Source organism: Nanorana parkeri, unplaced genomic scaffold (assembly GCF_000935625.1).
Source record: "Nanorana parkeri isolate BGI_ZX_2015 unplaced genomic scaffold, ASM93562v1 scaffold710, whole genome shotgun sequence".
NCBI lineage: Eukaryota > Metazoa > Chordata > Amphibia > Anura > Dicroglossidae > Nanorana > Nanorana parkeri.
In genome coordinates, this window is record NW_017306978.1 from 678,972 (window position 1) to 702,414 (window position 23,443).

General features: G+C 42.2%; 1 protein-coding gene across 2 annotated transcripts in view; it reads right to left on the reverse strand.

Annotated features, from left to right (window-relative positions):
- Nucleotides 1–20,698, reverse strand: part of NAF1 (nuclear assembly factor 1 ribonucleoprotein) — a 61,455-nt gene extending 40,757 nt beyond the window's left edge. For both annotated transcript variants that reach the window (XM_018563911.1, XM_018563910.1), the window contains exons 1-2: nt 20,248–20,698; nt 4,426–4,561 (exon numbers count right to left, since the gene is read on the reverse strand). In XM_018563911.1, coding sequence (XP_018419413.1) covers nt 4,426–4,561; nt 20,248–20,693 — 582 coding nt within the window. In that variant the 5' untranslated portion in view covers nt 20,694–20,698. The remainder of the gene's footprint in view (nt 1–4,425; nt 4,562–20,247) is intronic.
- Between the last annotated feature and the right edge of the window lie 2,745 nt (nt 20,699–23,443).

Sequence of the window (23,443 nt, forward strand, 5' to 3'; positions counted from 1 at the left end):
TTGCCGCCGGGAGTCTGTTTAAACAGCCCCGATGCTGGCGACGTACACTGTACGTCGTCAGTCACGAAGGGGTTAATTTGTGACCAATTTTTTTTTATTTTTACACTAAACTTTATTACTTTATTATCACATAGGGGGATAAGAATCCCCCTACGTGATATCAAATTACAGTGACAGGTCCCCTTTATGGAGAAATCAGGGGTCTCTAAGACCCCTAATGTCACCTAGGGACGCCCAGAGAAGCTGATGAATCACAGATCTGCTTCATCAGCTTCTCTCCTGTTTCTGTACCGGAGAGTGACAGAGGAATGTGGAAGTGATGTAGTAAACATCACTTGCTGCATTCAAAGACCGGGGAGGAGAGCGGAGGGAGGTCGTGTACGGAGGGGGCGCACAGAGACATGCAGCATACAAGCAATCGGGCGTCTTTACAGGTGCCGGACCGCTTGTATGTAAACGGCCATCGCAAGCTGTTTAAAATTCTGGCGGATTCCCACTCGTGCACACGAAGGACGTCTAAAGATGCCCACCCGCATCCAGAAGGCTCCCGTCCGGCCGTTTCTGTATGTTAGGCTGACGGGAAGTGGTTAAATCTCCCCAAAGTGGCCCTAATGATGCTATAGTCAGGTGTCTGTGATGGCCACTCCAGAACCTTCACTGAAGGGTCAACTTTGCCGTATATGTCAGACTAATGTAGGAAAGTCCACCCGATGTGCAGCATCCAGGCTGAAGAATGCAACATTTTCCTCCAGTATTTTCTGATAATATGCTGCATTCATCTTGGGATGTTGGTGCAGCAAAAATTGCTAAATGTTTACAAATTGAGCTAGGGATATGTAAACTGATGGTAAGGCCTCATTCACACACAACGCAAGCAAAATTGAATATTGCGTATATACGAGCATATATGCGTGCACTATATGCAATCCCAGAATGCATCACTCGTAATGGAATTTTTAATGTGCTGTATGCATGTACGCGCATAAATACGCTGCCTGGATGCATCTCTGTTCCATTCTGTTTTTGCGCATATATACGGCTCTATACGCGGCTGTGTGTATGGAGCCATTTATTTGCATAGGTTGCATATGGTACAATACGCACATACGCATACGTGCGGCAGTGTGAATGAGGCCTAAATTTTAAAGGCATATTTTTCTCTTTATTGAAAGCACATTAAAAATCTACATTTTAAGCAGTCTTTCACTAGATCTTTTGTGAATAGATTTTGCATTTTTGAAGGTAAAAATTAATTATAAAATGATTGCCCAGCATAAGGTGATAGAAGTTTAACAGGGAAAAACAATGTTGTACATTTCCATTCGATGTAGAAATTCTCATAACGTCTTAACAGCAGCACCTGCTCCTTGTTTAGACAGACATTGATTGGGAGAGGTTACAGAAGAAAATGTCACTTTCATAATAAGGATGTCAAAATGCATAGCTGCTGGGTATTTAAGAAATGAGCAAAGTCTGAAATGATTTCTGACATTGCCAGCATTTCAATCAATGAGAAAACAGATGGTTTATAATCACTTCTAATTCTATAGCCTGGAGTTTTAATTCCTAATGTAAACCAAGTATACAATAACACTGGTTTTGCTTTGACTTCAGTACTGCACACTCAGTGTAATAAATGCTTAATGAGATATGACAAACGCAGCGTAAAGTAATAAAGTGCTTGCATAAGTTTTAACCAACCTTAGGATGTATTTCTATTTTGTTGTGCAACAACTCAAACTAAAGAGACTCTAGCTGGGGTTTTACCATCTGGTTTAGACAACATATCTAAAGCCCAACTCCAAGCACACCACTGAACTTTTTCCCATTATTAAAATGGGAACTTGCCCGTTTTAGATGTCTTCAGGTCACGTGATGCACATGATCCTTTTCTTTAAAAAGGGTGCCATGGTGACCATGATGCCCTGCACTCACAGTATGTACGGAGATACGTAAAAAATAAAATAAAAATATCTGGTTCTAAACAGTTGAAACCAACTGCAGCAGGCGTGATCTTGGTATTAGGGCTGGAACTAATGATTATTTTCATAATCGATTAATTGGCCGATTATACCATCCTTAATTTAAACAAATGGAGTGTTACAAACAAATCTTACTTCAGAATAAAACTGCATTAGAGTTGGAACAACTAATCAATTACATTGATTATAATCGATAATGAGAATTGTTGGTAACGATTCTCATCATCGATTAGTTTCTTTACGATTAGTTGATGCCACTCTGTCCTTCTTTCTCCTCCCCGCTGGTGCTGGCTGCAGCAGTCAGTGCCCCTTTCAATCCCCGCCTATATCGGCAGGGGCAGTGGGGACACAGACCGCTGCAGCCCACACCAGAGGGCAGGAGAGACTGCCGTGACTGCTGTCCCCCATGCCGTCTCCTCTGGCCCGGGCTGTTATTCCTCTGGCCTAGCCCGTTCCGCCTCAGCCACGCCCCCGCTGTCGCCCCGTTCCTCCACTGCATCTGGAAAACTTTCTCCTTCAAGTCCCTCCTCTGCCCACTGCTTGCTGTTTCACACAGACCTTGATATCTTTAACCTTTTGTTAGGACAGACTGTGTGTACAACTGATACAGAAGATAAGCATAGGGAAGACTAGATTAATTATGGTAAACATGCCCCGGCCTCCAGTCCTATCCTCAGCAACACACAGAAAGGGAAAGCCAGGTAATGCTGGCTATATACAGGGCTAAAAAGTGCGGATGGATGCTGGCTATTTTCCCTAACAGCCACGGCACTCATGGTTACCTGAATACATTGGTGCTGCCAAACAGTGAATAAATCTGATAAATGCAGTCACTGTTCAGCTAATTATAATCCACCCGGTTCAGTCATATTTTTAAATTGACCAATGTCAAGCTGTGTGGTGCTTTCTGGGCAACTCCAGGCTCAAAATTAAACCAAATACAGTAGGATTTAAGTGAAATTTCAGCCATCTATGGCCAGCTTAAGATTGTTATAGAATTTTTAACAAAAGTAAGCAGCGATATTTAAATGGGAATATATAACATATTAGAGATGCACAGATACTGTTTCTTCAGTATCAAGTGCCGATATTTTTTTGCGATGTTCTATCAAAGTTTGTGACTACGTTGGAATGTGTGACCGGTGATGTGGTCACACATTCCAACGTAATCCTGCCCAGTTTTTTGGCGGTGGAATGTTCTAACCCTTTGTCGGTTGTTCCATGGCAGATCTGAGCACGTGCAGATCCAAACAGCTGATCGGTCTCAAACGTCACTTTTATCGGACTTTGCGAGTACCGCGTGGAGGGGGGCTGTGGGTGATTCACAAACAGTAACTGCAGGAGTGTTAAAATTTTTTATATATCTGCTGCGTTATCAAAAGAACACCGGCTTCACTTCCTTCGCAACACTGCGACTCATCCTTGACATCATGACCCGCCTCCCAGCTTTGCGATTGTCTAGGAAGCCTGGCTTCATGACCAATCAGAAAGCCGGGAGGTGCGACTTCTTGATTGGCCGGGAAGCTGTGCACATTCACATTAGTCCCTGTCCTCAGGGAGATTACAATTTAAAGGTCCCTATCTCACATGCATACACACGAGGGCCAATTTAGACAGGAGTCATTTAACCTACCAACATGTCTTTGGAGTGTGGAAGGAAACCAGAGTACCCAGAGGAAACCCACGCAAGCACAGGGAGAACATGCAAACTCCTTGCAGGTAGTGACCTGGCCGGGAACCAAGGACACCAGTGTTGCAAGGCAGAAGCACTAACCGCTATGCTGCCTGACGGAGTTAAAATATTTGGGAATTTTTTTTTATGCCCCTTACCAGATGCACTCCAGTAATCTACATACATTTTGAGGGCCTTGGTCTTAGCGTAAGAAAAACACCAGACCCTATATATCTGAGGATTACTCATCAGTGTACGCCTCAGTGAACAGCCTCCCAAGAGTCATGACAAGTCTCTTTCAACCACCTTAATACCAGCATGTTAGACCCCCTTCCTTTCCAAGTCATTTTTCAGAGTTGTGATAGTTTGACTGACAATTACTTGGTCATAAAATAGCATAGCATCATTCATTTTATATCATGTTTTTTTTTGAGACAGAGCCTTCTCTTACTCTTAAAGCAGGAGCAAGTCAGCTATTTCTATGGAGCATTTATACAAGTCTTCTGCTCCCCTTTATATTAAGAATGGAAAAAAGCAGTTGCACAGTAGAAAAGGAAACATTGAGGCAACCAACGCATAAAAATAGCGAGGAAGCAACAGACTGATCTAGCGTCAGACAGTTTAGCAGGTAACAAAAATCAATTTGAATTTGGAATGGGGAAATTAGGAAAGTATGTAAATATGTATGATCACCAAATGTAAAACAAAATCAGCACTCACTGTATTCAGTGCATAACAAAAAATAATAGGTTGAAAAAAACTGCTGCCTACCTCTAAAAGAAGCTCATCTTTAGTTTTCAAAGGTGCTTCGCTGTTTTCCAGAGGTTCCTCCTCGTCCGCTCTAAGCATTATAAACAGGGAAGTGGAGGATGACGAAGATGATGTGGAAGAAGATGAATCTGATTCACTACAAAGAAGAAGGTAACTAGTAAGCCAACAGGACCATTATAAAATAAAGTTACATGAAGATAAACCTCATACCTAATACACAAACACTGTGGGGCATTTTATAAGTAGCATAGGTGTGAAAATCAAGCAATATGCATATACTTTTTTTCCCCAAGTGTGCAATTTTCCTAGTAGAAGTATGTCATTTAACATTTCATTGCACATTTTATTTACGGTTTGGCAAAGATATTGTCTAACTTTCATAGATAGTGGTCTAAAGTAGCCTCTATGCACAACAAGATCTTTGTAGGTACCACCGGAGCCTATGTGGTGCAATCGGGGACACATGCATGATGATATACAAGAAGTGTATATATATATATATATATATCCATCCATTTATCCATTTCTGGAACAGAAATTATTTATGAGAAAAAGAAAAAGCAAGACTGTCTTTCCCAGCTATAGGACATGAATCCTAAATATGAAAAATTGGTGTATTCACGGGGGGAGCATTCACGGGGGGAGCCATTTTAAAAGCATTTGGGCAAAGTGGTTGCCTATGGCTGGAGTGAACACTACTTAGCTCGTCTCAAGCTGGATATAAACTATCGGATTGCAAATTTCTAAACCCAAGCTCTCCAACTGGCACCCCGCTGGGACCTTCTTTAGTGGCACACAAAGTTAGCTGCAAATATTAACCACTAACCAAAACAATGCGTTTGTCATGCATGTCCATCTTAGAGAGGCAGCCTCCCAGCTCCCTGCTACTGCAGAGCCCACAAAATCCTGCTGAAAATGCTCCCTTCCCTAAAATTCAGATCCATGATCCAAGCTGCTGCTTTGGCCTGTCTGTGAGAGATCCTAGTTTGTCTTGTATAACTGAGGAATAAATATATTGCCATTGTTGACCTTCCCCAGAAGATGACTGTTGCCCTTGTCTGGCCTCAATGCCACAGAGATCTTAACCCCTTTTGCTGCCACTCACATATACCATACATCAGCAGCAGCGTGCCCCTGTAAACATACCGTGAGTCCGTTTACCTTGAGTAAAGCGGACTGTCAGCTTTACACTGGAAGCAATTTGGGTGGCCACCTAATTGCTTCCAGGGGCCGTTAAATGTGTGCCCAGGGGACTAACCCCTAATGTCTCCTTAAAGTGCACCTTTAAGTGCACCTGTCATAACTAAAGTGCCATTACATAGGGTATGTTTCAGTATTTTTTACTTAGTGACATTAAAGTAAAAAAAAAATTTCCCTCCCCCTAATGTTAATGTCAGAACTTACCTTAAATGATGTCTCTTAATCCGATCTTCCTCTGCTTTCCTGATATTTTCATCTGTCCCTCCAGAGGTGCGTCGGCTCTCCGATCCAGCGCTGACTCCTCTGTCCTTGCTAGCACTTCCGTTCCCATGGTGTCTGCATGCGGGTGAAAGCGTCCATAGACTTACCTTGCGTCTCTGCTCGTCTCCCGGCCGAAAATCCAAACTGCGCATGCGCCAGCCCCAGGATGCTTTGCGGCCGCCCGAGCAGTTTCGGATTCTCGGGCGGGAGCATGCGGCGGAAACGGGGTAAGTTTAAACCGCTGCTAAAGTTTTTGCCTATATCTACTGCTTGCTGGCAGTAGATATAGGAAAAAAACGGAGGGTTTAGAAACCCTTTAAGTTATGCTAACATGCATACATAAAAATATGAAACTGCCGCCATTTTATTCTACAGGGTCCCGGCTTTCAGGAAATATTCAGGAAGTAATTCTCAGGCCTAAAATGTGGATTTTAACATGTGTGCAAAAAAAAAAAGCAGAAAATGTCTCTGGCAGCAAAAGGGTTAAACAAGAGTGCAACAAAAGAGGCACAGAAATGTCCCTCATGATAGGTGTACTTTACATAAGCAGATTTTTGGAAATAAGAATATAAATTAGAGGTGCACCGGAATGAACATTTTTAAACCGATGAGAAAAAAATGCCGTTTTTCTTCTAACTCCTTAAAACTAAATTTTATTTTTTATAAACTTTTAATTTGCTTTATATTTTATTTATTAACTATTTAATATTTTTTTACTTTTAGGTGCTTCTGGGAACTATCAGGGGTCTAGACCCTTGATATTTCCCTTTTAAAGAAGAAAAAGAGATTGAGAACACAGAGTCATCAATCTCTTTTCTGCATCCCCTGTTATAAATGAACAGGAAGCCTCTATACTGAGTGTTCCTGTTCATTTTGAGCATTTGGACAGAGCACGTTTACTATATCCACAATCATGAATGAACAGGTGGTGATGTAGATCACTTCCCATTCATTCATAATTGAAAAAGCCAGCTACTCACCTCCCGCAGCGCTCGGCCTCGTGTGACAGTTTCTCTTCTCCCCGCTGGGACACAGAGCAGCGCGCAGCGGGGAGGAGACAAAGCAGATACACAGCTTTTTCGGCAGAAAATTTTTACTTTCGGCATTTTGCCAAAAGTGCCATTTTCGGCCAATAGGTTTTTGCGGCTGATATATATCGGTGCATCCCTAATATAGTGTTTATTTTATCTATACAGTAAGCCGTTTGACTATATACAGTACAAGCAAATATTAGTGAATAAATTAGCTTATATCCATCAGGGCTCTTGAAAAAAATGTATTGCTATAAATGGGCTACATAATACAACACTGCTAAGAATAAATGAGATTACTTAAAACTGATCACAACATGAATCTGGCTCCTACTAACAAGTAACAGTGATAAACATAATTAAAAGGTCAAATTATACTAGGGCAAGGTATAAAAGTACAATCCTGTTGAATTTTATTGGTTGATAATGTCATGCAGATATTCACAAATTTTCCAACACCTTTTACTGTGGAAAGTTAATAAAGACAGAGAATGTGGTGATAAATAACACAATAGGTGTGACAATTATAATTAAAAAATGTGTTTGATTTTTTTCCTCATTAACTTAATAGGTAGTTTTTCTTTCTAACATGAAAAGAAGATATTTCACTTAAAGGGGACCAACAAAATGATTAAAGATGCATATTAAAATATTAAAAAGTACAATGAAATCACACCTGTCCAAAACAGATCTAGCAGTGCATCACCCCCCCTTCACCTTTGAATTTGCATGTTTCATTTTTGGACCCAAATCTTTCTCTTCTTAAACAAAACGAGGTTCAGGAATAAGCAAAGAGGTAGGTTTCTGCTCTAGGTGGTGCCATTCTTGCCCGCCGCAAATATCCAGGTGGAGGTTGAGCATCCCACTGTGTAAGCATAGTCCTCTCTGAAACATTGACTACAATGTTGCTGCATAAATAATGTATTGTACTTTAGCAGAGTGCATTAAGCAGCACTGAATAAGCTATGTTTGGCATGAAATGCATCACTCTGATGTGATAATTAGTGTGAAACACGTCATAAAATCTTGCCCCATGCTGAAGATTAATGCAGCAAGTTACGGCGAGTGCTGTAATCCATGTACAAAATGACTATCTATATCTATTTATATATCTATGTACTATAGGTCATATTTGCTAATATACATTAGAGCTGCAGCTAACGATTATTTTCAAAATCAATTAGTTAGCCGATTATTAAGTACGATTAATCGGATACAAAATAAAATACTGGATTTCCACTCGCCCCCACGCAATTTTCACTCGCCAATTGCGAGGGGGCGAGTGGAAATTTTGAGCCCTGCTATAGAGGAATACAAATCCCAGCAATACATTATAGAGCACCATGTGTGGGGAAGGTGCAGGCATACCTGAGCAGTCTTCCAGCAACTTGATTCTTAGATCGTGCCTGTCTATCGGCAGCTGTCATCCCCCCACACCTGCTCCTCCTTATATACCCATATGACCATTTCCCAGATAATTGGTTATATAATATACTGTTTTTGCTATTGTTTGAATCCTTTAGTTTTAAGGTTTTCAAATAATGTTTTTTTTTTTATTTTATGTTTCAGTGGCTTTTATTCTCTCTTTCTCTTCTCTCTTTCTCTCATGTTCTGCTGTTTACCGACCTCGTTTTTGACTGCTCCATTTGGTGGGCCCGTCTGTTCGGAATGCATCCTTCCCTGGGTGAGTACTTCCCTTCCTTTATGGGTATTACTACACATTCTCCACCATGTTCTCCTATAATTGCCCATGGCCACCTTTTCAGACTATAAATTGCTCTCCCTCAATGTCAAGGGACTCAACTCCAACTAAACGTAGCCTAGCCTTGAGAGAATTTAAGGCATCTAAAGCCGACATCATATTTTTGCAGGAAACGCACTACAGACATTCCTCGTTTTCCGACTTACCTGCTTTGCGACCACTCGCACTTACGACGGACCGCCGATCGACCTCCGACCTTGCGCGTCAGCGTCAGCGCGACGTGTCGCCGGAAGTGATGTCCTCCGTTCTTCACTGCGGGTCCCGGTAAGTATTTTATTGCCCGATGTACAGTACACTGTTCGGTACTGTACATCTGCAACACTATACAGTACTGTACTAATGCAGTACAGTACTGTATAGAGTTCCTCACTTAACGACCAATTCGTTTAACGACCTGGTCGTAGGAACGGAACTCGGTCGTTAAGTGAGGAATCACACAGATTCAAATGGGAAAGTATATGGAGATCTGTATCACAGTCCTCCATCTACAAGGAAAATCAGTATAAGGTACATTATCACTGGTACCATACTCCCGAATTCCTTCATAGCCATAATCCTAACATCTCATCGCTATGTTGGCGATGTCTGTCCCAGACCGGATCCCTCTATCATATCTCCTGGCAATGTAGTAGACTCAAGCCTTTCTGGAGGAGGGTCCAGGCTCTTCTGGAGGGTCTTTTGCATTGTAAAATCCCCCTTGAATTATTTGCTTCCCTTGGCTGGACCCCATAAATGCGAGAAATAATTGGCGACTCATGTGTTGACAGCTGCACGCTGCCTCATTGCCCTACATTGGAGGCGCAGTATTCCTCCCTCAGACATGGATCTCTATGCCAGAATTAAAGACATCCAAAAAATGGAATACCTGACTGCTCGACTGAATAACACCTTGCCCTCCTATAACAAAGTCTGGGAAGCATGGGATGAGATGGACAATGCTGACTCCATTGAATAATATTAACATAGTTACATAGTATTTGAGGTTGAATAAAGACATTAGTCCATCAAGTCCAACCTATTAGGATTAGGATGTGCTACAGGCCAACCTATGGAGACCTGTGGCGGAGTTGGTTTCTAGTTACTACTAACGTTTCTTCCCTGCCTTTTCCATTTACTTTCCGACTTCTTTCCTTTGTCTTTTTATTCACATAAGGTTTGGAATATAAGCCGTGTTTTGCGAACTTCCTTGTCCATGAACGAACCTTTGCATTTACTATTGGCTATGTACAATGAAACTATATACATCAGCGTTGTCTATAAATTACATGTTTTCATTTCTGTATATTGCATGTAAGGACGTAAGTGTCTTCATCAGGATTGGACACATATGCCTTTTAGCAATATGATGTTATTACAACTAAGGGTTCCTTATGCTTGTTTATTACGCATACTGCACCAATGGCAATGTCCTCTGTATTTTGTGTATTTCTTTCTCGTCAGCTAATTAAAATAAAAATTGTTAAAAAAAAAAAAAAGGATGCATGCTATTCTTCCCACAGCCCCCTGCATGTAGCCATTTGTGCCTCAGGGGTACCAATATGGCCACCGCTCCGAGCATTGTTTTAACTATAGAGCCCAGTAGCTGGGGGGTAGCAAGATGGCCACCGGCTTCACACTATGCTTGCACCGGAGGCAGGCCCACCAGTCAATCCTTAAGAGGCACGCAGCAGTGCTCTTTGGGAAACTCTGGGTTATCGTGCTGCAAATGAGCTTATTTTGGCTAAGCAAGGTCTCTGGAAATTCAGGAGTTTGAATATATAGAGGGTTATACAAGTGGGGTTTGCTGGTATTAAACGACCCACTGCAGAGGGTGTCGCGACCCACTTTTGGGTCGCGACCCACGAGTTGAGAACCACTGGTCTATGCCATTTGTGAATCAGCTTCTTTGCATAAACTATCAAAATGGTAAAATTAAATGTTAGAAATGTAAACAATACAGCACCTTCCTATTGCCACGTATTTACGTTTAAAAGACTTGGATTATATTATCACCATGGTCTGTATTTTTATACAACAGATGTTGGTGAATGCAAATGCATAAAATTGTTTTATTGACTGGACTGGACTCCAAATGGCTTTGGAGACTTAAGTACAGACACTTGGCCATGTTAGCTAAAGTTTTACCTTATTACTCTCTCTCCTCCTGCCAAGTTCTCTGGGACCTTGCTGTTTTAAAAGACAGGTCACTCAATCTCTCTTGTGCAGTGTTACATATGTTTGTCTGCTACCAATGTTGTGTATCTGTGCTCTGCTTGCTAGAGCCAATTTCTTGCTGAATTGGGAATGTCAACTAATGTGGGATGATTCTGTAACTACGTCAACCTCTACTTCATTCTCCAAGTTTTTCAGTAACCATACAAATTGTCTATTGGAGTATGTGGATTGATGATTGCTTGCTGTTAAAGGACATGCACACTTTGCCATTAAAGGACATTTATAGACTGGAAAACAGTTTTTGGGATTGATATAAGTTGATGTGGTAATCAGTGGATCGTGGGTGCAATGCTCTGCTCCTGCTGACTCCAGCTGTCCTTGTCCGTACCAAGGTATGGACACTCAGCAAGAGGGATGGGAGGGAGTGTCTGGACTACACCACACTGGTATTCCAATGAGAACTAAAACACAAAGGTGAAATCTTGGATCAGTGTGCCATGCTCAATAATAGACATGAAGGCAGATGCACTAACGGAGGTAGGCCCGGGCTGTATGTTTAAAGGAGGAGAACTATGGGGTTAAGGCTTTTCCCCATAGTTCTCCTTAGGGTAACGGGAGGACACAAACTAGCGTCCTCCCGTCACCCTAGGCTCGGTATACCGCGAGTTGTAGCTTGCGGTATACTGAGACGCTGCAGTATACCGCGAGCTGCTGCTCGCGGTATACCGAGACGCCGCAGCTGCAGCGGATCCCGACAATTATGCCGGGATCCGCCCAGCTGCGTGACTGACAGCTAGCTCTGCCTATCTAGAGGCAGAGCCAGCTGTACCCACCCCCTCCCATTCCGCCAGTCAGCGCTGGCGGATCGGAGCGGGGAGGGGGGAATCCAGCCCCTCCCCTGTCACGGCAGAGAGCCGTGACAGGATCGAGAGGTGAGCGAACGCCGGTATGTGTTCGCTCACCTCCCGATCTACTGAGCTGACCTGTGACAGTCTCATTGTCACAGGTCGGCTAGAACTATGAGGTGAGTGAAAAGCACTCACCTCATAGTTCTCCTTTAAGTTTATTGTACAGTGTGAAAAAAAGTGTATTTAAATACCTGTTCCATTTCAAGACTTTTTAGATATGTTGCTCAGTTTGGGAAAGTGGTACCCACATATGTGACTTTATATTTGAGTAGGAATGATTTTTGTCATTTTGTTATCAATGACAAAAGAAAGTTCTGTCTTGACAGTCAGAGAGATCTCTTCTGAAAGGGAGAAACCCAGAGAGGTGTCAGCCTCTTCCTTCAAATGCTCTGGACCTGAACGCTGCGATGTGAACTGGTAAATACGGTTTTGGTTAAAATAATTTTTTTTGTATCAGGACAAGTAGATTGTCATGAGGGACAAGTAGATTTGGCCCCCGCTTTAGTCCTTGGACAAGTAGTTTTTTCAAAAATATATGTGTGTGTGTATATTTTTTTTTTTTATAGGAGAAAATAAAAAGGAAAAACAAAAAAAAAATTCATACCGCCAGTGAAACGCGCGTTTCACTGAACGGAAAAATGTGCTAAAAGACTAGCTGAAAAACGAGCTGAAAAAATACGCGTGTGAACCCAGCCTAAGGAAGCTAGGCGGTGTGTAATGACTCGCTGCCTGACTTCCTGATTAGCCGGAAGCCAGCTCCATGCTCCCTTATCACCAGGTGATGAGGAAGCATGGAGCCGGCTTCTCGGTCAGTCAGGAAGCCGGGCAGGGTGTAATGTGACTCGCCGCCTGGCTTCCAGATACCGGAAGTTACGCTATCGGGATGAGTATCGCCCAAATACTCGGAATCAGCACGGATACTGATATTGGCATCCGTGTATCCCCAGTTTTAACCATACAATACGGAGACTTTTGGGTATGAAAATGTCATTTTTAATTATGAATCAATAAATGGAATTGTATGTGCGAGTACACCTCTGAAGGTCTGTTCTCTACCGCCATTTGTATGTTTAAGGGCATCCGATGAGCAGCACCTGGCTGCTACTTAGCCTCTTAATTCCTATGGATGCAGTAAGGGCCCTGATAGTTAAAAACCACAGAATTCAAAGAGTGTGTACAGTACTTTGTTTTTCACATGACTGTATTGCTATCACATACAATGCTCTCCTCACACTTCAAATCCAAGAATCATTTGCTCCTGCCTGTTACAATGGACATCAGGGGTGTGGAATTCCTATCGCCCGACGCCCGGGACATGCAGTTTCAGGCGCCGGGCGAGTAGTTTTAAAGTACATTCAGCCTGGCTCCGGACAAGCAGAGCTGAATGTACATTGTGGAGCCGCTGTAATCACAGCTCCAACTGCCGTTGCCGGTCCCGAGATCCGCTGTGCCCGATGCGGCACGGCTCTGTGACAGGAGATAAAAGGGAGTTCAGTATACGAACTCCCTTTGATCTCCTCTCAGTCCCCGAATGCAGGAAGTGATGTAGATTACATCTCTTCCTGCATTCAGTGTCACTCTCCAGCTGGAGAAGCTGATGAAGCCGATCTCTGCTTCATCAGCTTCTCTGGGGGTTCCTAGGTGATATTAGGGGTCGAAAACGAAAATTGCGACTATTGTGCCGCACATGTTAAATATCGCCGCAAACGTCGGAGTGAGAGCAATAATTTTAGAGCCATTAATCACTGATAATGATAATACTAAACTGATGAGCAGCACAGGAAGGCAGCTGCCAGACAGGCCCACAATCTGCTCAGGTAAGCCTGCACTCCCCCGCCGCCCCCCACATGGTGCTGTATTAATATATTGCTGGGGTAGTGGGATTTGTAGTCCTCTATAGCTGATGGTGCTGTATATGTACCATCAGCTATAGAGGACTACAAATCCCAGCAATACACTATGTATAATGTACTATTGCTGGCATTTGTTGTATTCCTATATAGCTCGTGGTATTTTGCATTGCGCCGTATTATCATTATACAGCGCAATGCAGAATACCACCAGCTATATAGGACTACAAATCCCAGCAATAATCAATTATACAGTGCAACGCAGAATAACACCAGCTAGAGAGGACTACAAATCCCAGTAATAGTACATTATAGCATTATGTACCATTGCTGCAATTTGCTGTATTCCTCTATAGCTGCTGGTATTCTGCATTGCGCCGCTGTATAATGTACTATATTGCACACCACACTTTTTTTACTTCCACCGCTCCAAGCTTGCTCCCGTGATGGACTACAGTCTCAATACAAACTAGTAGTCAATCACTGGAGCCATTTTATTTTTATCATATTAAATTGAACTTAATAAATCGGCTAACTAATCGATTTTGAAAATAATCGTTAGCTGCAGCCCTATATATAAAATCATAGTCCATAACTTAATTAGGTTTAGTGACACCAAGAAAGTAACAAGACTCACTAGATTTCACAGTTCATGGGCAGCAGTATTCAAATGGAATATGGAAAATGCAAGCACAGAGTAAAAGAAAAAAAAAAAAATCTTAGCCAATTATTCCACATGCCCACATTTTATGCTGATGCCAATGAATGTTCAGCTTTACTTGCTCATTAAAATATCCTTCTAAGTAGTGGGTTTGAATAGGGTGGCTTCATTAATTTTTCCACACCTGTCAGAGTCGACGTTAAACATTTCTTACAGCAAAACACAAATATATATGAATTGTATGAATAAGGAGGAAATATTTCTATATGTTTGATGTATTAGCATATACTTTGGTTTTATAACACTGCTATACAGAATATAGGGGGCTATATGATAAGTGATACTTTCTTGATATCCCACATATTTCTTAATATTTTTTCCTGTTCTCGTTCTAGTAAAAATCTTGCTGACGCTTGCTTTATCAGGATTTATAAAGTACAGAGCTGCAAACTAAAAGTATCAACACTAGGAGGTGCACCGAAATGGAAATTTCTAAACCGAAATAAAAAAAAAAAAATTCAGGCCGAAACCGATTTTTTTTTTAATTTTTTCAAATGTTTTAAAATATATATATTTTTTTTTATAAACTTTAATTTTTTTAATATTTATTTATTAATTCATTCATTTTTTATTAAATATTTTTTTTTTTACATTCCTTTTAGGGGCTTCGGGGGAAATGTTAGGGGTCTAAACAGACTCCCGATATTTCCTTTTTAAAATAGAAAAAGAGATTTAGGGCACAAAGTCCCCTGTTATAAATGAACATGAATCCTCTATGAGTGTTCCTGTTCATTGATAACATGAGAACATTGTATGTTTACTATGAATGAACAGGAGGGGAAGTAGATCACTTCCCATTCATTCATAATTGGGGATACAGTAACTATACCATGTCCTCAATTATCTAGACACTCAGCAATCACTGATCGCTGAGTGTTTGTTCCTGGTCTCCTCTCTGACACGCTGTCACAGGAGGCTGAGTGAGCGGAGCAGGGAGGAGAACTCAGCCTCCTGTGACAGCGCAGCCTGTCTCCGCCCACACACCGCTCTGCTGCACTGTGATAGGCGGCTGAGCGGTGTGGGAGGAGAGACAACGGCGGCTCACAGCGCTCTCCTCCTGCAGCGTTCAGCAGGCTCACACTTGCGCCGCTGTAAAAAAACAGGGATGCGCCGCTGTATCGGCAGGAAAATAGCACTTTCGCCATTATGCCAAAAGTGCCAATTTCGGCCGATATGTTTCGGCGGCCGATATATCGGTGCATCCCTCATCAACACATATTGTAGGTTTTGTTACTGCAAGTGAAACAGACAATCCAGAACTGCCTCTCTCGACCAGGGTGTCATGCCACCCTGGTGTGCCTTCTGGCTTCTGACTTTTCACACAAAGTCATGCCTCTGATGTGAAGAAGGCTCCTGATGTGAAAGAGGAGGACTCTGATGTCAAAAGGGGGCTGTGACATTAAGGGGATGCTGATGTGAAGGGGGAAATCCCACTTTTTTTTGTGTGTTTTTGCTTGGGGTTCCCCATCCATACCAGACCCTTCTCTCGTATAAAGGGTTTCGTATGGATTATGGAGGGACCACGTCATTTTTTTTATATTTACAATATTTAGACTGGGTGCCTCGAGAATGTGCATACTTTTAAAGGGTGTTGTGACTGGAAAAAGGTTGGGACATGCTGATCCAGAACACTGTTACATTAGCACACAGACCACAGTGTCCATAAGCAACAGATCTAACACTACCAAAAGCTACTGCACACATACAGCTGGTCGGCAGCCCCATTAATCCAGAAGGATTCACTGGCAAATGAACTGGCATTTGCATGTGATGGAGTGATCTATTCTGAAAGCAGATTTTGTATTTTCATTGTATGTCACTCTACCAAGTCAAATGCAAACCCCACTCCAAAATGTTTTGCAAAGGCCGGATATCACAACAGCGTCATTGAAGCGTAGGAAATGTTATACCGCAGAACTTATTTCACTGCTGTGCTAAAAATGATTGTTCTATATATACAGTAACAAACCACCCATGAAATGTCAACCATGTTGTGCTCTTTTATTCTTTCACATGATTATGACCTTGGTCACAAAAAATATGCAAGTGCAACAGAGGTATGGAAATATTTACTTTGTTGATCTTGATACTAGGACATCATAAAAATTCTCCTTTCCTATTATGTGAAATTCTGTGGCAGCAGTGCAAGATTGCATTAGCTTGAACTACTTATAAAAAGAAGTAAAGCAAACTTTTTTTGGCTTTAACTTCTCTTTTGGGTCACAGGAGTACATGTCTTAACGTATTCCTGCGACCCAAATGCACCATATAGCAGACTACTGCCCACTATATGCCGACAGCAAAAAACCACACTGCACTGGGATCCAGCTAGCTGCCTCTCTAGAGCCAGAGCCAGCTGTGCCCGCGCCCGCCCCCTCCCCTATCTGTTCCTCCATCGCTCTTTGGGGAGACAGAGAGGGAATTCCTGCGAGGAGGGGTGGCTGACAGTTACCGCTCTCTGCAGGAAGGAGACCGTGAGCCTAGCGGTCACACAATGCTAAGTTTTTACTATAGAGTCGGTGGGTGTGACAGCTGCAGCATCCCATGCCAGCTCCAGATATTGGAAAGGGTATATATTTTACTCTTCCAATACTTCTTCTAAATAAAAAACAAACCAACCATTACAGGAGGGCTGGATAAACCCCAAGTAAACAAATGGCCAGAATATTCACAGTACAAGCACCCTATCACCATACAAACATCCTGCTTCTCCATTTCTGTTTTGGCATTCCGACTTTATCACAGTTCTTGCATGATCAAATAGACTTTGAAAGCAAGGACCACGTCATACTAGCAATTCTACCTCTGGTGACAGATCAATGGCACAACAAACAAAATACTACCGTCATTTTCCCTTGCTAGAAACAAAACAAACCACAGCAACATCTAAATCTCTTGAGGAGATGACAAAGCAAATTGCTTTGGGCAGTGAAAGACTGACATAAGAGGAAAAGGTAAGTTAAGTTTTTGTCATTGTGTGGTTGGTAATTTGTCACTAGTTGCAGATTTGATACCATTACACAGGCCTTAGCCCTGGTTCACACCTAGGCGTATTGCATATGCGCAGTTGTCGCGCGGTTTTTTTACCACGATTCGCGGAAAAAACATTGCGCGACAAACGCGCGTTTCCGAGGGCTACTTGGCTGTATCCCAATGGAAACGCGCAACCAAAACGGCCCAAAGTAGTACATGTACCTTTCCAGGCGTGGGCCGTTTTGTAGCGCGTTAGGGACGGGCTGAAATACGCCAAGGTGTGAACCAGACCCATTGAATACAATGGGATTTAGATGTTTGAGCGTTTTGTGGAGCGTTCGTCGAGCGCAGAACGCGCTACAAAACGTTCAGGTGTGAACGAGGGCTTAAACAGTTTTGCCTACCCAATCGCAAATTACCATCCCCTCGGCATGTTCACCATGTCAGACGGTAATTAAAGTACTCCTTCTGCAGCACCCTGAAAGGTGGGTGGGTGTACAGTGCTGAGGTGGGTATACAGTGCTGCAGTGTGACCCCAATTTTTGATAGATAACCATTCTAACTGGTTACCAATCAAAGGATCCTCATACCTATCCTTTCACTGCCACAACTTTGTTATAGCTGGGCAGTAGAGAGATGGGTAAGAAAAATAGTTAGTTTCACTGTAGAAGTGGTGATTTGGGTAGCTGTGCAGCTACTGGGATCACTTCTACACACAACTGGCTGAACCCTTTATTCTCTTGCTCCCTGGGCTCACCTTCCTTCTCTGAGCATGGCACTTCTGAAGGATGCAGGGGTTCGAAGGATGGCAGAGCAGGCTGAGGAGATCAGGGAAGATCCATTCCTGAACTCCACCTGCTAAGACTGAACTCGAAAGTACTCAGCTCTGAGCACTTCCAGGTCAGAACTGACAAAACCTGGCTGGTAGTGACTGGGCATACAAACAAATTGGGAACTCGTTGTGCCTGATCTGCCTGGACAAGTGGCAGGGAAGACAACATAGACCCCTGATGTCTCCATGAAGAGGACCTATTATTACTACATCATAGGGGGATATCAGCCATTTGGTAATAGTAGAAAGAAATACAAGTAAAGCAGTTTTAAAAATGAATAAAGCAGCATAAAACAACAACAATGAATAGGCCCCCAACCCTCACTACTCGCATGCCACTGGTGTGCAAATAAAAAAAAAACTACTTGTCCAAGGACTTAAGCGGGGGCCCGATCTACTTGTCCCTTATGGAAATCTACTTGTCCGGATAGAAAAAAAAAATCTAACCCAAACTTTATTTAGCAGTGCCAAGAAGAGCTTCTCATTGGTCAGTGCAGTCAGGTAACTGCGCTGACCAACGAGTGCTTGAAATTTGCGAGCGAAATTCAGAATACATGGCATAGGTACAGATAGTACAACTGTACTGGCGGACAGGAGGGACCGTTCGCTGAAAGGTAAGTATAGCAGATTTGTGAGGGTAATTCCATTTTCCCAAATTACTTGGGAAAGTGAATTTACCGTTTGGGGCGGGTGCAGACTTGGGTGACCGTGTTTTTAATGGGGTTACATCCACACGGTAAATCGCTGAAAAAAGGTACATGTACCTTTTTTCACGACGCGCATCGTGCCCTGTTTTCAACCGCGATTATGTGCAATTGCAAGGCCTTATTGCGGCGGGAAACTGCTTAATCTGCCTGGCGCGATCTGTGACAAACAAAAATTATAATATGGGCTAATCTGTGACAAACAAACAAAAAAGTATTATTATTTTTTTGTTTGTTTGTCACAGATTACTCCAAGCTACATTAAGTGAGCCCGGCGCGTCTGTCACACATATATTTATTGATATATTGTGAGGTGGATGAATACACGTTCCACATATCACATGCCTCAATAATTTCTTGGACATTTACACACTGACGTATCGATTACACAATGAGATAGAAGATTACGGCATTTATATAGATGTTTATGTGTTGTTTATGATTTATTCTTTACTCTGCTATTCACATTCACTTAGATCAAGCGCAACTTATTCACTATATTAAATATGTTCTCTTTATTGACCCTGTCACCTCCAACACAGGAGTTCTAGCACAGCACTGTGCTTGTTCTCCTGTGACAGGAAGGCTGCATTCCTGTGTCACTATTCACACGGAGCATAGCAGAGAAGCGCTCTCTGCCCTGCTCCATGCTCTCTAACCTAATTTCCGTAGGCACGGATCCCCCACAAGAGGGGGGACCCTGAAGACCACGGTAAAAGTTACAAGTGATTTTGGACGGCTGTACAGCCGTTTAAAATGACTTGTACAAAACGGCTCCCACACAACATTTAGCCGTGCTGCTTGCCCGCAGCCGGGCTAAATGTAGAGAAAAACTAGTCGCCGGCGCACGAAACTGCCTGTAGGAATTCCACACCCCTGCATGCACACATGCAGTCAGGATGCATGTTATGTACACAAAAGTTTCATACAGATCAGGCATCCCTGCACTTGCCAGGGGTAGAAGAAACTTTTTTCTCAGCTGTATCTTTTATTATTTAATCTGTTTGCAATGGCCCTGCTGTACATCAACGTGGTCCCAGTAAATGACAGCCATCCTACTGACAAATATCTAATATTTGTTAGATATAAGATATCTAACAAAACCTACATATGCTGGGGGAAGCTCTACTTGGGATAAATAGGAGAAAATAAATTTTGTGAAAATGTATGAAACCGTTTTCATTAAAAAAAAAGTTACATATTTGGTAGGTTTGTCCATTTCTTTGCTTTTTATGAAAATATATTTAAAGTATTGTTTTTTTTAAAACATACTACTAAATAAGGGCATGGAAAGGGGCATGAAAATCATCCGGTGTGCAGAGGTTAAAAAGTTATTTTACTGAACTATTACAGGTTGTGCCGTCTTCTAACTGGTCCAAACCACATGATATATACTGTTTGTAAGAGTTCTGGAAGAATAACCTACCTGTCAGAAGAGGAGTCTCCTGAAGAACTTTCCTCCAATTCATCATGAGATACAGACAGAATTTTACCAGAAGCTTGTGGAATACAGACTGATACATGTGGAGACTCCCCAGGATTTCCATTATGCATAGCCACTGTATGGTTTTCAAAATGCAAAGTTTCACCCAGTTCCATTTGTTCTTCTGGCTGTACTTCACAAGGCTGACAGGAGCCAGGCTTTTCTTCAATCCTAGGGATTCCAGCTGCTGAGGAAGAGGTCTGCGTTCCATCGTTATTATTCATAGGTGCTTCAGTGGCATCATCACTACATCCAGACAATGAACCTTCCTTACCAGGATCTACATCTGCTACGGATGCTTCTTCCGATTTACAATCAAAGCTGTTGACATTGTTCTGTTGAGTATTAACAGCCACTTCAGCTACAACACTTTCCTCCTGTGTATCCATGGTATTCTGCTGTGTATTATAAAAGCATAACATTAGGTTTATTATACTGCTTAACCAACATGCAATGCATTCAGCAGCTCTCGACAGTGAACACATCATAACCATCAACTTCTAAATACTGTTAACACAGTCATTTCTGCAAACTTATATTCACTACGTATAGTCAAGATTCCACACAGTGCCGTCCGTCCGTTTTTTAACTACGGGCGGACGGCAAGAGGTTAAAGTGATAATAAAGCCAAAAGATTTTTAAGTTATTTCAATTGCTGATGAAATCACGAACAATGGATGCTGCTCCATTAGGCTTAAACGTGCTAGTTTCCTGCAGAATCAGCTGGTCCCCTGAGCACTGGTCCTGATACCCTAGGGTGGCTCCTTTCCCTTGCAAGGTCCTATGGAGTCACCCTTGTGTGTGCTTTCAAGCGGTGTGTCTCCAGAAAAACACAAGCACAGCAAGGCAAGACACTCCCCTGTTCTCCACTGTTTGGCAAGTGTAAATGTTGTCTAAGTTACAAAATGGCTTGTGCAGCAACAATACAATGCTTCAGCTGTGCTAGCCTGATCCAACTGGAAGTGTGGGGGAAAAATAACTTTCCTGCAAGGGAAGTCTTACAATTTAAACAATGGTCAACAGAGACAAAACGCCTGTAAAAGACCTGACAGAGGATCTAGGAACAATGTCCGAGTAAAGGGAAGCCCAGAGCTGCTCTATAAAGAGACAGTCCTAAGCTTTAACTCACCTGATCACATAAAAGATCAAAAGGAACAAGAAAGTCCATATGTAGAACAACTGTCAGGGGAGGAGCTCACCATGCCACGGCAGTAACGTATCAGGAAAGAGGCCCAAGGATGACTTGGATTGGAAGACCGTCCATGGAAAGTAATGGTGATTATTAACCCACCCGGAAAACAAAGGTTTCATCCCACAGAGTAAACTTGACCAGACACTTGTTTTGGCTCCAACGCTGTCTCAATCCCTGGTAATGTGGGACTCTGTGAGGGGGAGCAAAGAGTTTGTCTCGTCATATACCCCTTTGGCACCAGTTTTTTATAACGTCAGGTTTATCCCAGGGATGCAATATGAAGCGTTTCATTGGTGGCAAGACAAGGGCCTGTATCGTATAGCACAATACTTTTGGGACCGTAGCCCTTTAACCCTGGGATATTGTCAGGGGGTATTGCACATGCCGAACTCTGAATTATTTAGATTTTGCCAATTACGCCATTTCTTGGCCTCTTTACAGACACCAGACCGAGATAGGCCGTTTGCAACGGCATATGAGAGATGGTGTCTAGATGAAAAAGGTCAGAGGGATGGAATAGAATTGATTTATTCGTATTTAGTAGAGGTCGGAGGTAAAATTACCATATATGTTAAAATGGGAATGAGATTTAGAATGGATATCCCTAAGGAAGCCTGGCAAAGGTGCTGCACTCGGGTATTCTCAGGACTCCTAAATATATAACTAATGGAAGCAAACTATAAAATTAATGTCCCGGTGGTATCTGGTCCCCTCCAGGCTGGCTAAAATCTATCCAGATGCGTCTGCTGCTTGTTTTAGGGGTTGCACCGCACCCGGTACTATGTACCACATTTGGTGGCAATGCCCCAAACTTAGAACTTTCTGGAATATGTTTTATGCCCTTATATACAGAGTAATGAGTATCCATATTCCAAGAGAAGCTCAATATATATTGTTGAACTACCCAATCCCAGGGCTATCAAAAGCCCAGGATAGACTAATCTTTCTTTTTATTGGCGGCTAAAATCACCATAGCCAAAGTCTGGAGGCAACCAAAGATCTCCTTTAATCAATTTAAATCTAAAATATCATGGATCATGATACATGAGAAACTAAATAGTATACTTCAGGACAAAGAACAAGGATTTGAATTAATATGGTCTCCTTGGATGAATTATAATAACATGTAGTTGCTAAATGAATTGAGATAATGCATGCGATGAGGGATGAGAGTGAACTTACTGGGAGTCGTTTTGTATTCTGTACGGAGGCATGAGAGAGAAGGGAGAGAAGATTTATTTATTGACTCTTTCCCCCACCTCCTTCCTCCTATGTCTTTTTTTGTCTTTGTTTATTATTGTTTATTCGTATGTGTTTTTATATGATCCGCTGCTATATCATTAAAACGGACGGGATATATTTTCGAGTTTTTGTCATGTAAAAGTATTAATAGGTGGATGATGCCACATGTTGAATGCCATAATGAGAATGATACTAGATGTAAACCCGTAAATAATAATAATATGCACCATTAGTGTTGTATGTTTTGAGTGTTTTATGTATCTATTGCAAACAAATAAAATATTTTGAAAAGATAGTGTCATGTTGCCGTGCAGTAATAAAAAGTAGTGCATTAATTACTTTTTCTTAACTGCAAGGAGGTGTGTTGGGGTGCAATTAAGAATGAAAGGAATTGCACCTAGTGTATGGTACCCTGCACTGTGAAATAGCATGCGCTTAATGCATAGCACCCCAATGCACCTCCCTGTTGAGAAAAAGAGTAATGCATGAACTACTTTTTATTACCGCAAGGTGGAGCGCATGAATGGCAATGCACCAAGAATGCAATAACCTGCACTGTGCGATAGTGAGTACTCAATGCACAGATCCTGTGCATTTAGCACAATGCTATGGTGTAAACTGGCATTTAATTTAACAGACAGCTAGCAAGCCGGAAAAGGGTTACTCTTTCAGTAGAAGAAACATACAATGTCTGTTCTACAAAAA